Raw genomic sequence first — 17,149 nt, 5'->3', positions numbered from 1 at the left:
CCAAAGCATTGAAACTGGGAAATATTTATAAATAATAGTTATATTAATATATATATTTATATAAAAACAAATGGAATGATAGCAGGAAATGCAAAGTAAACCTGTTTTGTTTTTTCTTTGAGGAAAAGAATTTTTAAGAAGCTCCTTTTAAAAATATTTAAGTTGTCTGATACCTGTACTAGTTTTCAGTCTAAAGGCACCAATAACTGGTGCCCTTTTTCCTGGAAGTATACCTTTTTATTATGTAAAATAAATGAGCATAGTGATTCCTTTAATTCAGTGTGATTGTATAATCTTTGCTTTCCAACATTAAAACTTCCAGTGACTGTAAAACAATCTAATGCAGACTAACAGCTATAAAGTTTGTGAATGCTACTAATGCACAAGAAGATTGTGTGATCAGAGTACATCTTTCCCCTCTGTATTTAAATTATATATCTAGCAAAAAAGGTCTGTTCTGTTTTGCTTCTGATGAAATGTGTGTAAATATATTAAAAAGTTAGATATACTGTATTCATATTTATTCATATCAAATAAAAAAAAAACAATCTCTCACTTCCTCTCTTCCTATGTATAAACATGCCAATATATTTATTGTAGAACTACAATTTTTACCATGACTTTGTAAACTAAGCGGCTTGCTATCTCATACACTGTAATTTATAACATGGGCAAATATTATTACAACCTCAAAGAACATTTTGTTTCGTTATCAAATTATCATAAATGTGATGAATTATATTGTGCCTTTGAAAATATAGACAAAATATTTACACGTGAAGAGCATAAACTGTTGCTTGCACTTGTTTTGAAATGTTTATTGACTTAAATAATGACACATGACAAAAAGCAACTATTTTTACATGCAAACCATATTTTTCTGTGTGCAAAAAAAAAAACAAAACTCAAGAGCCTTAGATGTACTTTGTTACAATTGTTTGGTAAAAGGAAATTCTGTTTTTTTAAAATACACTTAAAACATCCAGTTTCAAGATTATGAATAATATTTACTGACTTGATTTTACACAGTTCTAATGTGTGATTCCTAGGTCAGCTTATATACCACATGCAGGTATTTTTCACATTAAGAGGAGAAATTAACATTTTTAAATGAATAGGATAATAAAAACAAGGTTTTTTTTTTTTTTACAATTTGTAACCAAGAGAAAAGTGCATGTTAAGCTTGAATACATTCCCATTTATATTTAATATATATTTTTTTACTAAACATAAAAATAAAACAGCACTATTTTATGCAATGTGCATTTAATTATAGACATATAACCATCTGAAATAAATTTTATTTTTCACTTATATACAAGATGTTTCTATATTTACATAATACTTTTTACATTGTTAAATGGAACTTTGAGTTTCATCATTTGAATCAACATTAAAATATAATTAATCTTACATAGACGTTATACAACTGTGGACATCACTTTTTAAATACCATCCCACATCTACCTATCCCTAATACAATTCAAAAACTGCAGTGAAATTTCATTGTCTGACATTAAACAAACACCATTACTTGTTAATGCAATATGTATTTTTGATTAAAAGTGAAGAGGTAGACCAGGGGCCTCATGTATAAACGGTGCGTACGCACAGAAATGTTGCGTACGAACCTTTCCACGCTCAAATCGCGATGTATAAAACCTAAACTTGGCGTAAAGCCACGCACATTTCCACGGTAACTCATACCTTGGCTTACGCAATTTCTCCGCTCGGTTTTGCAGACTGGCGGCACCCAGTGTCAAAGCAGTGCTACTGTTCCTGTGTGTTTACCCTTTATTAGATCCACATCCACGGCGGCGGATTTATCAAATACAAATACAATACACTGAAATTAACGGCATATCGTTCATAAATTTAATGTATCTGATTGTAATTAATTGTAATTAACTGTAACAATATAATGGTCCACAGAATGGTCAAACTACTGTTCCTGTGTGCTCATCCTTTCTTTCTTAGCTCCACATTCCTGACGCGGCTTTATAAATACACTGAAATTAACTGCATATTGTTTATTAGTGTAACGCATCTGATTGTAATTAACCTGTAGCAATATAATGGGCCAGGGAATAGCCATAGTATTCCAAATACCATAACTGCTTTAGCGTTGTTACGCTCACTGCATCTTGTTCTTCTTTTTGCTGTTCCCGTTAAGGGTTGCCACTGCGGATCATTTTTTTCCATATTACTCTCACTGCACCACTCGGAGTATTTATATCACTGTATCTGAGTGTGAATCACAGCAGCAGATGACTGGAAAGAGAATTATCGGTATACAGTTTCAAGTACACACTACCTCAACCACGGCAAAAAGCATCAAACCCTTTCCTGTACGGACCTCGCGTTTCAGAAACAGTTTCATCCCAAGAACTATAAACGCACTCAATCACCTCACTGTAAACTTGCACTACAGTTATAATATTGCACAACCTGCGCTACTTTATAAAGCGCGTATGATGACAATATCATTTTTAAGATGAAATGCAGCAAAATATGTTGCTTATAGTATACAGATAAAACTTCATTTAAATAACCTGTATTGTTAATAATTAAACATGTGAGGACACGGTGCCGCAGCGCTAGCTAGTTCAAGGATAGCTCCTGCCTTGCGCTGTATTCTTGCTGGTGCTGACGCGACACTGGAAGGATAGACGAATAGAATAATTAAACATGTACTACGCAGATATTTCAATGTTCCTTAAAAGTTTTGAAGAATCGGCGTTCTAAGCTTACAAATGGCTTCATGTCTATTACAGAGCTGATTGTGTGGCGATTGGAGAAAGAAAAGTATGGACAAGAATTGGAGGTTAGTACGTTTGAAAGAGACAGTACTTCTGTAATAAATTATTTCATCGAAGGTCGCACATGGTGCAGCAAGCCTCTTGCGTGAGATATGAACAAGCACTGCGCCACCGTGTTCCCATGTTTAATAACATGCTTTCATTCCTATCATCATGAAAATGATATCACGTATACATCTCAGTATTTTAATTATTCAGAGAGCTGTAATATCTCGAATGTAATGCATTCTGTGTCCTGTCGGAGAAAGAGAAAGAACGGAAGCACGTAGTGATTCACACACATAGAGCACATAGAAGATCAAACACAGAACAAAGCATTTAACATGCTACTTGAGAAACTAGTAAAATAAACGATTTTAAGATGAAGTTTATGATGTTTTACTTTAATGGCAAAATAAACTACGTGATTAAAGTGGAAATTCCGAGATTAAAGTTGACATTTCGTGCTTTTTTCCCCACTGTGTGCCTGTGTTTTTTGTTTGTACCCTAATAAGCTTTCATATGACACTCAGACGGTAGGCTACGACTTGCCTTTTCACGGCGACTTTGATATGTGATTTTTTTTTTATTTCGGGCACTGTGCGACTTTGTGAATTTGATCTTTTGAGTTTTTCCGACACTCTGTCACTCGATCAACTTTCTTTTGTTGATTGTACCACTGTTTAAACCAACAAATAGTACGTTTTTCCTTTGCTTTCATTGGGTATTCGCTGAAATTCTTATATTTTCCCCTGTGCTTTTCCCATTGTCTTTTCACAGAAGGCTATTTATATTGATTTGCATATTCAAAGAGGCGTAATTCTGGGAGGAGTTGAGGCGGGACAGAAGGCACGTGCATGTGCGTTACTTTTCACGCTGATCGGGATTTATGTAGTGGAAGAACGTGAAAGTATGCGTGCGCACAGATTCCTGCATCTGGATTTTTCTGTGCGTACGCACAATCCCGCTTTTGTGCTTACGCAATGTTATAGTGTGGGTTCTACGCACGGCGTTATACATGAGGCCCCAGGTGTTTACAGAAACTGTCCTGAAGGAACACTAAAACTACAACTGTGTTTTTTTTTTTTTTTTGGCTTCATCCAAGTTTTAAGCTATAATCTATTCATGCATTGCCCTGAATAGTACATTTATTACAATAGCTGGTTTCTGTTACTTGTATGTCCAAGTTCTTGTAAGATCTGTATTTTTTAAAAAAAAACTTTAACTAAAGAAAATGTCTTATATTCAATATAACTGTAATTATCTTGCCAAGATTTCAACCCATCACTTTTGTTCCATTGAGGGTAATAATTAATTAAAATAATAAACACACTATGGGGCCTTTCTGGTGTCATTAATTAAGAGTGGAAAGAAGCTGTTCAATGAGGTTGTTGAACGACTGGAATTTTTTTAGAAATCATTTGACACAAAAAAAGACCAGCTGAAATTTTACCAAGACAAATTTGGTCAGGGAATCCATGGCTACAGCAGACACTTTATCTTGGAATTCACAATTATTTGACTCATTATATCCATCCATTTTCTCACCACGTTTTTCTATTACCGACTAACTGAAATCAGAGCCCATTTTGGCAGCATTGATCACAAGACAGGATGTTACTTTATGTCACTTAAGTACCTGAGAAAAGTGTGCAAATTCCACACATACATGGTGACAAAGCAAAAAATCAAATCCAGATTCATTATTACTGTTGTATGTTGATTAGCATGATAGTGTAAGAAAATTATTTTCATTATTACAAATGCTCAAGAGGACAGCATTATAAAATTAAACAGTTTTACAGAATAATCTAATTTGTGTATTTCACTAAAGTAATTTTCTTTACTATTTCTGACAAGTACCAAATGCTTTATTTATTTCATTTTTTTTGTACTTGAATGCACTATACCTACAGTATAATATCATTCAAATATTATTAGAATGTTTTCCTAACTTTATGCAAAATAAATCATTTGCAATGTGAAATCTTAAACAGAAGGTTCAAATCTTTTTTTAATTTTTTTTTTTTTGTGTTGAACTTAACAATTGGTTACTTCCCCACCAGTGAAGCCTAAGAGTTTTTCACCTGAAACTGAAAATAAATCATTTAGAACTAAGGTTTATTACCGTTGTAGCATGATACAATTTGTAGTAATATTGTTATTTTTTTCTGAAATGGACTGACAATTCCTTTATATAAAATAAAAACAAATTTTCATTTTAAGAAAATGATCTCATTGTTAGAAATAGGAACAATTGGTTTTATATAAAAATTCAGATGATGTTTTTGCATTTTAATTAAATGTTAAATCTATATCAGTGTTCCTTCAAGTTTGTGCATCTACTTATAGAAGATAAGCAAGATTACAAATGACCTGCATATTTTTAAAAACAACACTGTATAATGCAAGTCAATGTCCTTTGTTTAGAGGAGTTGCACTTCTCTCATTGTTGTATTTATGGAACAGGACTTACTGAGGTTAGAGTAATGTAGGAGTTATAACCAAAAAACTTGCTTCAGTTCCCTCCACTCACTAGGCAGTAGAAGTAAATTGAAAATATTAATCATTTGTGCTTTCAGTCATGTATGTTAAGTGGATTTTCATGAAATTCTTCCTGATTTGTCAAATAAAGGGGTTTATAAGTAGCTTAATCAGGTTTGCTGGCCTTGAATTGAAATAAAGACTAGAAATGTGTGGAGTATTTGTAGGATCAGTTTGAAATCATTTAAATTAAATTTCAACATATTCTGTTGCAGAGAATATGTATTTGTTAGATTATTGATGGCTCCCATGCCTTCCTCTTGCAATATTATATTTTCCCTAGAGAGTACTCCACTTATGCTGGTATTAAGTGCATCACCATATTTCTTTTTCTTATAAAATAAACATGACAAAATTATTAAATGGTCATTTTTTTCAGACATGGAGAATATAAAACTATATTTTGCATGCTTTATTTGTTAAGCCATCACAGATATTTGGCCATGCTTGTCAAGACCTGTTGTATTCTTTTGGGTTTTATTCCAACTTAATTGACTTATCCATATATTATTGATACATTTAATTGATTAATTTCATTTGGAGGTAAATTTAAAAATTTATTTAGGTAGGTATTAGCTTGTTGTTGTTTAAAACCTAATTATAATGAAGACACTTGAAGACACTTGATATCTCTGTGAGCTTTGCAATGTGAATGCAAGAGGGTGAAGATACTGTACATCAGTGTGAATTTTAACAATTATTTAGATTAACAAAAGGAAAAGCTCTGCTGTAAAGCTATAACATGATAAGCATATACAGTATTGCATTCTTAGAAACACACATTCTAACTCAAAATAAAATATAGATAATTAATTTTTCAACTATGAAAATAAGAGCAAGTAGCTCTTTTGAAATTGTGCGATACAGCTACATTTCTTACTTAACAGCATTCATGTGCAACCACCTTCTTAAAGAATTCAAGCTGTACATTCAGAGGCCGAAATGTTTCTGAGTTTAGGGGAAGAAGCATGGAATATGATTTTGAACCTTTACAATATATCTTTTCTTCATTCTTTTTCTTCTTAGCCTGAACAATAGAAAGGTTAGTATTTTTACTATACATGTTATCTTTTCTCAAAATGTGTTTTTGACGGCTGTTTATAAATAAGACTTCTGTTTCTTGGCTGAAGTGAAGAAAGACGTGACCTATAAGGTGCAGCATTTCTTTTCTGTCCTGTGTTTTCATTTTTGGTCTTCCCTACTATAGGTTGCTTCTTTACTTGTAAAAGATAGAGTATGTAATTTAAACAATCCCAATGTGTCCACTTGTTTTTACGTCAGCCCAGTGTTATCCAGTCATAGCAGTCCATTTTGTATTGACCTTTGTTTCCCTGTAAATGAAACAAACAAATCATTAATGTTTACTTTAAATAAGGTGATTAGCCAGAGTATTTCATACTTCAAAGGGTGGAAATTTTGACATCAGGGGCATCATCTTCATTTTTTTAATTGTTAAACCTTTTATTTATCATTACATCAGCAGTAACATGAATGTATGTTTCTTGTAACATGAATATGTTTATAGAGCAGCTATTAGTGCAGTTTCAGAGAATTACTCACTCATTATGGTTATTTTAAGATAAATATATATTTTCTTTAGCATTTCAAAAAGGTACATGAAACTGAAAGGTGAATTGTAGCTTAAAATAAAAAGTAAAATTAAAACTTTACCATATTTATTAGTAAGTAGATCACACAATTGATTTGTCAGTCTAGTGCTGTGTGGAAGCTATACTCTTGTAGCTTTTGTAGCAAACGTAGACACATAAAGTATCCAGAATATGAAAACACTTTATTTTGTTAAATAAATTAAATATGCAGGAAAGGATAAGCCCAGGAAGCAAACAAAATATAAAACACTGTATTTGCAGCCTCTTTAAACCTTTCTATACAGACTGCCAGGTGGGATGGCTTGTATTCTTGCCATCCACAGAAAAACCACAAAAACCATTGTTTCTTTTTGCCCCTTTTCTTTTTGTAGACACAGTTCTGTCTTTGGCCTTTGCTGGATAAAAACTTCTTTCCCCACATCTACACTCCACACTCCTGTAGACAAATTTCGCAGTAGTCTTTGTTTTGCTACAGAGAGCTCTGGCTAGTGTTCCTTCTTAGTATCCTTGTATCCAAGAACCTTTATTTAGTCAGCAGAGGCAATACACAGTAGCTGCTAGACCTTTAAAAAGAGCAACATTGGGCCTATATTTCTCTTTTGGAACTGTGGGCACTTTAGAAGAAAGTAGCTTTTCCCAGTCCTGGCATTCTCTTTCCGAGGATATTTCCTTTCCTGGTTGAGGATCAGATCTTATCAAATAGCATAACATATGCCCTCTAATGCCTTGGGATGGCCATTCTCTCACACTGACGTGATAGTATATCTCAGCAGTGTTGTTTCTCATTTTCCTCTCCTGTTTTGTGCTGTTTTACATATTCCTGTCCCAGCCCTGTATCACTCTTTTTGAGTTGCTATTCCCCTGACTACTGGGACAAGTAGTTATTAAGCAGCTGTGTACCAAAGGTAACTAAATTATATTGCTTCTTTAGTTTTATTTCTTTTTCCTTTACTTACTTCATATTTTAAACCCGGTTTTAAATTCTGCAGTCTTTAAAAGTATAGAAGTGATTCTAGGTTGGAAAATGGATGGAGATATATATATATATATATATATATATATATATATATATATATATATATATATATATATATATAAATATTTTTTTTTTGTTCTCTTTTTTTTTCCCTTCAGGTTGTCAGACGATCATGTAGAATAAAAATCCATATATGTATCCATCCATCCATTTTCCAACCCGCTGAATCCGAACACAGGGTCACGGGGGTCTGCTGGAGCCAATCCCAGCCAACACAGGGCACAAGGCAGGGAACCAATCCCGGGCAGGGTGCCAACCCACCGCAGCCATATATGTATATATATATATTTTTTTTTACACATCCTCTTTGTTCGATCAGCTGTTGGCTTGCTGTTGATGCCGTGCTGCGTGATCTGCATCTTGTGTGCCTCTTCAAATGTTTAAAAGCCTGTACAGCAGCTGTTCTTTTGTCTCACTGCCTTGTCTCTCTTCTTCTCCAGACATCCACAAACACTATTTGATCTCTTTACACTGTTCCGTTATTTCACCGAGTAATATTTTCTGTTTGTTTGCGTTAATGCAATCTTTACTATCATTTTTTTTTGAGACTCTCAAATTTTCCTACTTTCTCTAACCTGCTGTGCATGTGTATCACACCAACGTTTTTGAATTCTATATGACGTTCTACTTTGACTTTTTCTGGCCCCGGGCGTGGTTAAATTTCTTGGCACAGAGTCTTGTCTCGTGGAACGGGCTGATTATTACTTTCCTTATTTTCAGAATTTGAACATAGATTATTTATGTTCTTTATTGCTTTCTGTTCTCTCCAACGCTTTTGGGTTTCTTTACGACACACTGCTCTTTCTTCTTTGCTTAGTCGTTGACGTGTTATCTAGAATGTATAAAATGTTTAAGAGCTGACAGCACAGGAAGTGTGTCTGCCAAAAGCATTCCAACAACTAAGAGGTTAGATGACCGTGATCTTGTTTGAAAATGGTTGTAAGTAGGGAGTGACTTGCAAAAGTCACCGTCTCACAGGACTTGCTTCCAAAGGTTATAAGTATGATGTGACTTTACCATCTCGCGGGACGTGAAAGTGTCTCTTTTCAAAAGATCACGTCTCGTCGCAGGAAAAAAAAGTCTTGTCTCGTCCCAAGATTTTTTTATAATAGAGAGATATATATATACAAGGCATATCATTCAGATGAGTTCAGGAACTTAGTTAATAGATTTGATTGTTGGAGCATTTAAAATCTTTTTAGTTACTTCATCAGAGTCAGTTGTTACTGTTTTGTTTATAAAATATTTGTAATATTGATTAACATTCAAAAATAACAGTAATAATAGAATGCAATTTCATTTCTTACACTATAGTAAATACATGCTTTATACTAGTACTTTACTCTCATGTAGTTAGAAACATAGGTGAAATAGACTTGTGGTGGTTCAATAGCTTTCATATACAGAAAATTCAGCTGATGTAAAAATAGTATTGATTGATATCCTGTTGTTAGTTGTTGGTTGGGGAGCGTTAATAACTAATTGTAGATCAAATTTTTGAACATAACATTTTTGAAAGAAGTACCTAATGGAGAGTTAAAATCTCTGTTGATATCTCTGTTAAATTTGTTGGCTGCTACCAGTCATGATGGAGAGCAGGTCTAGAGCTTTGCTGATAAATTATATTGTCAGAAATATCATTGTTATGTGGTTGTTTTTAGAGTAACATATAGTAAATGTCACTCTGTGCTTAAAGAATGATGCTGATATTATTTCTTTTCTCTAACATTTATTTCTAGTTAAGTGACTTTTAGCTTTTATCTTTTTTCTTTTACCGTTAACTTACCTTAAGCAGCAGGGGATGTGAGCTGGTGTACAAACGGCTTGCACGCACATGCCTCTCCTGCCACTTGACTAACTTGTATGTGCATCCGCTTTGCCGTCAGGAACTGCTGTTAGACGAGTAAAAGAGGAAATATACAAAATGTACCATTTGAAGTGACCTCTTTCGAGGTAAATTTTAAATAGTAAACCCATCTGTAATTGTAGTCACACTGAATATTTCTGTTTTAAGATAGAGGAGTTCACACATTTGCCAGTAGTTTTAAATGAGAGATTTAGAAATTTCAAAAATTTGTGCAGAATGCTGTATTCAAAGTATCTTAAAAATGTAACATTCCTAACAAATTTCCTTGAAGAATATCTGTGGCAAATTTCAACAAAATCAAAAAAAGTGTATGCGAACACAAGGCGCCAGTAAGGTTATATGAATCGTGTGCAAATTAATGGAACAATCATTAAGAAAAGGTTGGAGTGACAAATGACAAGAACAAGGGCTTAAATGGCGAAGATACTGTTTCACTAATATGTTGAAATTCCCCAAAAATCAATAAAAGCATATGATCAGAGAGTCACATATGATAGCTTGATTTTCAGAAATCTTTCAATTCTGACAAAAGGCTAGTGATCAAACTTAAAGAAATAGGAATTCAAGGCAGATATTGTGTAGATGAATGCAAAACTGGCTCAGATCCTGAAAGTGAGGGGCTATGGTATCAGTCATTCTTTTTAAATTGAGTTGTTAAAACTGGTGTCCCTCTGAGATCTATACTGGGATTGCTACTCTAAATTTGGTGTCACTGCATAGTGTCTGAAAGTACACCTTAAAAAAGGACTTTGGAGTCATAATGGAATCACCATTGTCCATATCCAGACAGTGTACAGTTCGTATAAATATTTAATATAACATTTGCAGTCACTGAGAATTATTAGGACTACTACACTAATACTGGGTAGGGCCTTATTTTGTTCTCAAAACAGCCTCAGTTCTTCATGGTATGGATTCCACAAAATTTTGGAAACATTTCTTTCCAGTTCCGTTCCATGTTGACATGATTGCATCACACAATTTCTGCAGACATGTCCGCTGCATATTCATGCTACAAATCTACCATTCTACCAAATTCCACAGGCTTCAGATCTGGTGACTGGGAAGGCCACCGAAGAACACTTTACTAATTGTCACATTCACTAAACCAGTTTGATACAACTTTTGCTTTGTGTTGTTGTACATTATCCTACTGAATTAGCATTAGAAGATGGGCAAATTACATCCATGAAGGTATGCACATTGTCAGCAACAGTACTCAAATAGGTTGTGCCATTTAAGCAAAGTGTTCCAAGAAGACATTCCCCACACCAGTACACCACCACCAGCTTGGACTGTTGACACAAAGCATTATGACTGTATGGATTCATGTGGTTTGCTCCAAAAGAAGAAGTTGAGATTCATCAGACCATGCTATATTTTCCTTTTTTTTTTTTTTGATTATCCAGTTTTGGTGAGCCTGTGCCTACTAGAGCCTCAGCTTTCTGTTCTTGGCTGAGATGAACCTGACGTCTGCTGTTGTAGTTCATCTGCCTCAAAGTTCAACGTGTTGTGCATTCTGAGATGATTTCTACTCGCTGTAGTTGTAGAGAGTAGTTATTGTAGTTACTGTAGCCTTTCTGTCAGCTCAACCTGGTCTATATTAATCACTGAGATCACATTTTTTCCACTCTGGTGTTTGAGGTGAGCATTAACTGACACTCTAGACCTGTATCTGCATGATTTTATGCATTGTGTTGTGAAATGATGGGCTGATTAGAGAATTCCGTGGATAAGATGGTGTACAGGTGTTCCTAATTTTTGCTTAGTGAGCTGTTATTAGATAAGCGAGTGTGGGACATGCTTTCTGAGAATAGGATTGATTATAAATTCAGGGAAAATGTTGAATTTAACATCTAAACTAACACAGTTTCTCTTTGCTTTAGAGTGGAGGAGAACTATCATGAGGAACCCTGATGTCACAGTCAAAGCCACAATCTTCCTGTCTCTTCATTCTCCACTAGCTAAAATACTACCTTATGTCACAAATCTTTGTCATTATTGACCAGAGCTGTAGGAGACAGGAGAGCAAATCTGCCACGTCATGAGTGATGTGAAGTATTCTTTTTCCTTTGTATTTTTTATGTACAATATCCCAGACATTAAACGGGGAACACTAACTAGTGCCCCAACTGTTCTTTTGTCTTTATGCAGTAATTTTATAATGTGCATACACATTGTGTATATCTGTGTATAGGGATGGGTTGTATTTATCTAATACAATAAACATCCATCCATTTATCCATTATCCTATCCCGCTATATCCTAACTACAGGGTCACAGGGGTCTGCTGGAGCCAATCCCAGCCAACATAGGGTGCAAGGCAGGAAACATACCCTGGGGGGCGGGGGGGGGGGGGGGGGCGCCAGCCCACGGTAGAATACAATAAACAGATATATATAATAAGAGATATTTGTGAGTGTAATGTCTGAGGCTTAGATTGTTCTTAGGAGTAGCTGACTTTGTGCAAAGGCCACATTACTTTTTGGTAAACTTGGAAAAAAGATGTTATAGTCACAGAAACATGAAAGGAACATGCATATAGTATTTTGTAAATTCAATTAATACTGTCAATTGTAAGGTGGGCAACAGATGTACTGTAATGTTATATACTAGTGCTATAAAATGCAACCTTTTTCAGACAGCAGATCACTTTTGCATTAACATTGCACATATAGTATTTTCTTTTCCCTTATGTCTCATGCAGTCACTGAGGGAAAGTATTTAAAACAGGTAAGAGCCATGAGTACTATAGCATAAAAAGATGGCTTTACCTGGTTTCTGTGCATGCAGTGGCCAACAGAAGGAAGTTTTGTTTCTATTAAATCCTACACAAGATGCAGACTACAACTGGGGATGGCTCTGTTTTGAGAAACACAGTACACACAGTATTTCTTCTTATTCTACCCAAAATAATATCTCCACTTCAACTGTTTAATGATATCCCTTGTAGAATTTAACATTTTAGTTTCAAATGTTCATTTTGTAGTATCAGTATAAAAGCCACTCAGAATATATATTTGTATTAATGTTCTTTTACATTTTAGGATTCACCAATGGACTGGTTTAATAAGAAAAATATTAATACTTTTTGATTTTTCTGAATTGCTCACATATGTCTGTTCTTTTACCTAACCTTCTCATTCTGTTTCACTTCTCCCTAGAGCTAACAGTACTCATAAAATGTTTCCATACAGATAAAGAACATGCATCGTAACCATTAACCATAATACTTTAAAAGAGAACAGTTTATAAATCTTTTTGACTTTTTACAGATTATATGTATTTGTTTTGCTTTATATAAACCAATGGAAAAAATGATTAGAATTGATGAAAACCAATTAATGTGAAATAAGCATTAATATATCTTTTTAACAAGTATTAAAGATGTATTTTTTAAAAGTTGGATTTCAAATTATTTTGAAAACATATCTAATGATGAACACCTATATTGATAAATGTGTTTCTGGAGGATCACATGACAAAAGTAAACCAAGAAACAGACACTCCTATGAAGACCTAATTCTCCATTCTAATCTGAAATGCAGATACAATAGCTTGTTGACAAATACAGAAAGAGCTTTTAATGTTCTAATTTAATTTTGAAAATGTGATGTAGAGATGACAGAAGTGTTTCAAATTTCACTTTAGTTTATTATTGTTCCATCAGTTTGCCCCTCAAAGGAATTGCATCACTAAATGTCATTTGTTTAATTTTTCATGGGATGACAAACAAGCAGCAGAGCTCTGTTTGTTTTTAATTTTCTTTTTTTTTTTTTTTTTTTAGCAATGTACTTTCGTCACAGCTGCCTGACAAATACTTCTTTAAGGCTTGATTGATCACTTACGGCACCAGTTATCCATAGATAACAAATAAGTGCACGGCTCTCTCTTCAGCATCCACTCTCCTATACACAGACACAGCAGTCAGGCAGGGTTATGGCCAGGTTAGTGGCCAAGAAATACTGTGCCTTGCATTTATAATGCTCCTTGTATCACCCATCAACAGCAGGTGCTTATAGCATGTCCGCAGTCTTTTCACATTCACTATTACGGCGAACTGCTACAGCGCTGGTAGCCTACAATTGCTTCGGGACGCTCTTCCACGTGTCGTCCCATTGGGTGGAATCCCAAAACAGTTTAGAAACCTTACAGTGCGTAAAGCATTTTTTAAAATTTTGTGTCCAAGTGTAGTGATGCTTCAGGCAAAAGCAACTGTCATTGGATAGGTTCCTTGTTAAAGTCGCAAAAAAAGAAGAAGATTCCAGTGAGCCAACAGATAGCAGGGATTCCGTTAGAGTGAAAGTTGTCCTAGACAATAACCCTCCTCCTCCTCCTTTCTCTCATTTCCCTCACACCAGCCACGATTCATTTCAAAGGTAAAGTGCAGGTTAATTTGTTTTATGTATTTTTACTTTTTATTTTGTATTAATCATTTTTATATGAATAGTTTTGGGTTGTGGAATGAATCATCTGAGTTTTCATTATTTCTTATGGGGAAATTTGCTTTGGGGGCGGCACGGTGGCGCAGTGGGTAGCGCTGCTGCCTCGCAGTTGGGAGACCTGGGGACCTGGGTTCGCTTCCCGGGTCCTCCCTGCGTGGAGTTTGCATGTTCTCCCCGTGTCTGCGTGGGTTTCCTCCGGGCGCTCCGGTTTCCTCCCACAGTCCAAAGACATGCAGGTTAGGTGGATTGGCGATTCTAAATTGGCCCTAGTGTGTGCTTGGTGTGTGGGTGTGTTTGTGTGTGTCCTGCGGTGGGTTGGCACCCTGCCCGGGATTGGTTCCTTGTGCCCTGTGTTGGCTGGGATTGGCTCCAGCAGACCCCCGTGACCCTGTGTTCGGATTCAGCGGGTTGGATAATGGATGGATGGATGGATGGAAATTTGCTTTGATATACGAGTTCTTTGAATTACAAGCATGAATCCAGAACGAATTATGCTCGCAATCCAAGGTTCCACTGTATACTAGGGGGTTTGCCCCCTGCTCGCTTCGCTCGCGAACCCCCTGGCCTGCGCTACGCGCCAGCCACCACGTCTCTGCAGCTCGTGTTGTAAAGCAGGGGGCTGAACGCACCCCAAGGAGACGCGGTCACTCCTCCGAAACCCCCTCTTAAATGGTGATACAATGGGAAACAGTTTTTTTTTTTTTTTTAACCTCCTCTCTGCTCAATCAGCTGCTGGCTTGCTGCTGCTGCCATGCTGCATGATCTGCATCTTGCACGGCGCTACAGCAGCTGTCCTACTCTTTGTCTTTTTATTCCGGCCCCGGGTTTGGTTAAATCTCTTGCAACAAAGTCTCGTCTCACGGGACGTGAGTTCTTGATAATTTTTTAGTTTGTAATTTAAAAACAGAATAAGAATCTGAAAATCTAACAACATCACATTAAAGTTCGATAATTTCGGAAAAGAATAATACCAAACATTTATATGTAGATTTTAAAATAAGCCCAATTTAAAGCGTGACATAAAATCGTTGCACTTTTAGGTTTAGGATTATATATATATTATACACACACAGAGTATATATACTGTGTATATATATATATATATATATATATATATATATATATACACTTTGTACATATCAATTTAAACAGAAAAAGAAAAAGTGTGTTACATAAAATTGTTTTATTTTTAGTCTTGTTGTGTTTTTCTGTGTCTGATACATAAAACAAAGTTTATACAGTATATTTAGAATGTTGATATAGATATTTACTAATGCATATTTTATTTATATAGCTTCTTTCCCATGCTCAAGGCGCTTAAAAAAATGATACAAATAGTGCATAGAACAATAAACAAATACACACAGGATATACAAAAGTATTAAACAGAATAAAAGAAAGAATAAACTAGAGTATAATGATAAATTCAATACTAAAAGAAATGACTGAACAAATCATGTATTTTATGATATGTCACACACACAAATTATCCTGAGGATTTGGACAGAAAGGTAAACTGAAAGAAGGGGCAGAGAGTTAAGTTAAGGTAGAAGAGTTTTAAGTTGTTTTTAAAAAGAATGAATGGTGTCAGCTAATCTAATTAATTTCAGGAGGTCAATCCAAAGTCTGGGCACTATACAGGTGATTTTAAACACATACAGTCAAGTCAAGTTGGGGAGCATGCACTGGTACAGTGTTTGCCGCACCCACTACATGACAAAACAACTCGGATTATGGTTTGCAACCCCCCCAGGCAGACACGCGGTCCAGTCCCACCCTCCAGAAATGACTCTCTATCTGCCACAACCAGATGTTACGTGGGCGACCCCTTGGCCTGGTCCAGCCACTCGGGTGCCCAACAATGACGATCTTACAAGCCAGATCACCCTCAGGGAAACGTGCCACATGGCCGTGGTGCCGTAACTGACGCTCCCTCACAATGCAGGTAATATGCCTCATTTGGGACTCCATGAGCAACCGCTCATTCAACACAAAGTCAAACCAATGGTACCCAAGGATTTTCCGGAGACACACAGTACCAAAGGAGTCCAGTCTTTGTCTCAAGTCACTGGATAGCGTCCATGTCTCGCAACCATATAGCAAGACAGGAAGCACCAGGACTCTAAAGACTTGGACCTTTGTCCTTTTGCATAGATGTCAGTACACAACCTAAACTAACTGTATATAATTTCAGTTTTCAAACATGAAAATTGAGATTCAGAGTGAATCTCCTTGATTCCTAAATGAAAGCAATGTAGAAAACACAGTACTTGTTAGAATAATAGCAAAACTACAGGAATTGAGCATTTATTTATTTTTTTGTTTTATTATGTAATGTGTCACTGTTTCTTTCCAAAATGATTGTTTTTTTCTGTTGTACATATTCTTGAAATACCAAAAGGATGATACTATCAGCTTTGCATGCTGAAACAGGAATATGTAAATAAAATGTGCATTAAATTCTCTTTGTAACACAAAGGCTAAGCTTTTTAATCATATTGTCATCTATTTAAGAAACTGTGATAATCTCCTTCTTAATATATATTTTTCGATATTTCAGAGTTGAACCTTTGAAATGTTTCAGTTTTATATGCTGTTGGTATTTTTTCTTGATAAGGCTTCTATTTTGTCATATTAAAATTTTCCTTACTGTACTAAATGCCTTGCCGTCTTCCAGTCAACATTGCTTAAAAGCTCAAAAAAACAAGCCTAGAATATGCTGTATTTTATATTTTTATTATCATTTTGTTATATGAAGACACTAGATTCGTTGGTGCTCTTTTGATACAGCTTTTATATAAAGAGACCACCAAAAACCAATGAAAGATATTAAGCATTAGTGTACATAT

At 35.3% G+C, this 17,149-nt stretch overlaps 1 protein-coding gene across 2 annotated transcripts in view; it reads right to left on the bottom strand.

The window, feature by feature from the left end:
- Nucleotides 1-803: 803 nt before the first annotated feature.
- LOC114649689 (beta-1 adrenergic receptor-like) overlaps nt 804-17,149 on the bottom strand; it is a 69,437-nt gene continuing 53,091 nt past the window's right edge. For both annotated transcript variants that reach the window (XM_028799150.2, XM_028799144.2), the window contains one exon: nt 804-6,673. Coding sequence is in view for 1 of the 2 variants with exons in the window: in XM_028799144.2 (XP_028654977.1) it covers nt 6,631-6,673 (43 nt within the window). In the remaining variant the exon portion in view is untranslated. The remainder of the gene's footprint in view (nt 6,674-17,149) is intronic.

This window comes from Erpetoichthys calabaricus, chromosome 1 (assembly GCF_900747795.2).
Source record: "Erpetoichthys calabaricus chromosome 1, fErpCal1.3, whole genome shotgun sequence".
In the NCBI taxonomy this organism is placed as follows: domain Eukaryota; kingdom Metazoa; phylum Chordata; class Cladistia; order Polypteriformes; family Polypteridae; genus Erpetoichthys; species Erpetoichthys calabaricus.
Note: the sequence above shows the minus strand (reverse complement) of the source record. Positions and strands in the feature narration are given on the sequence as shown.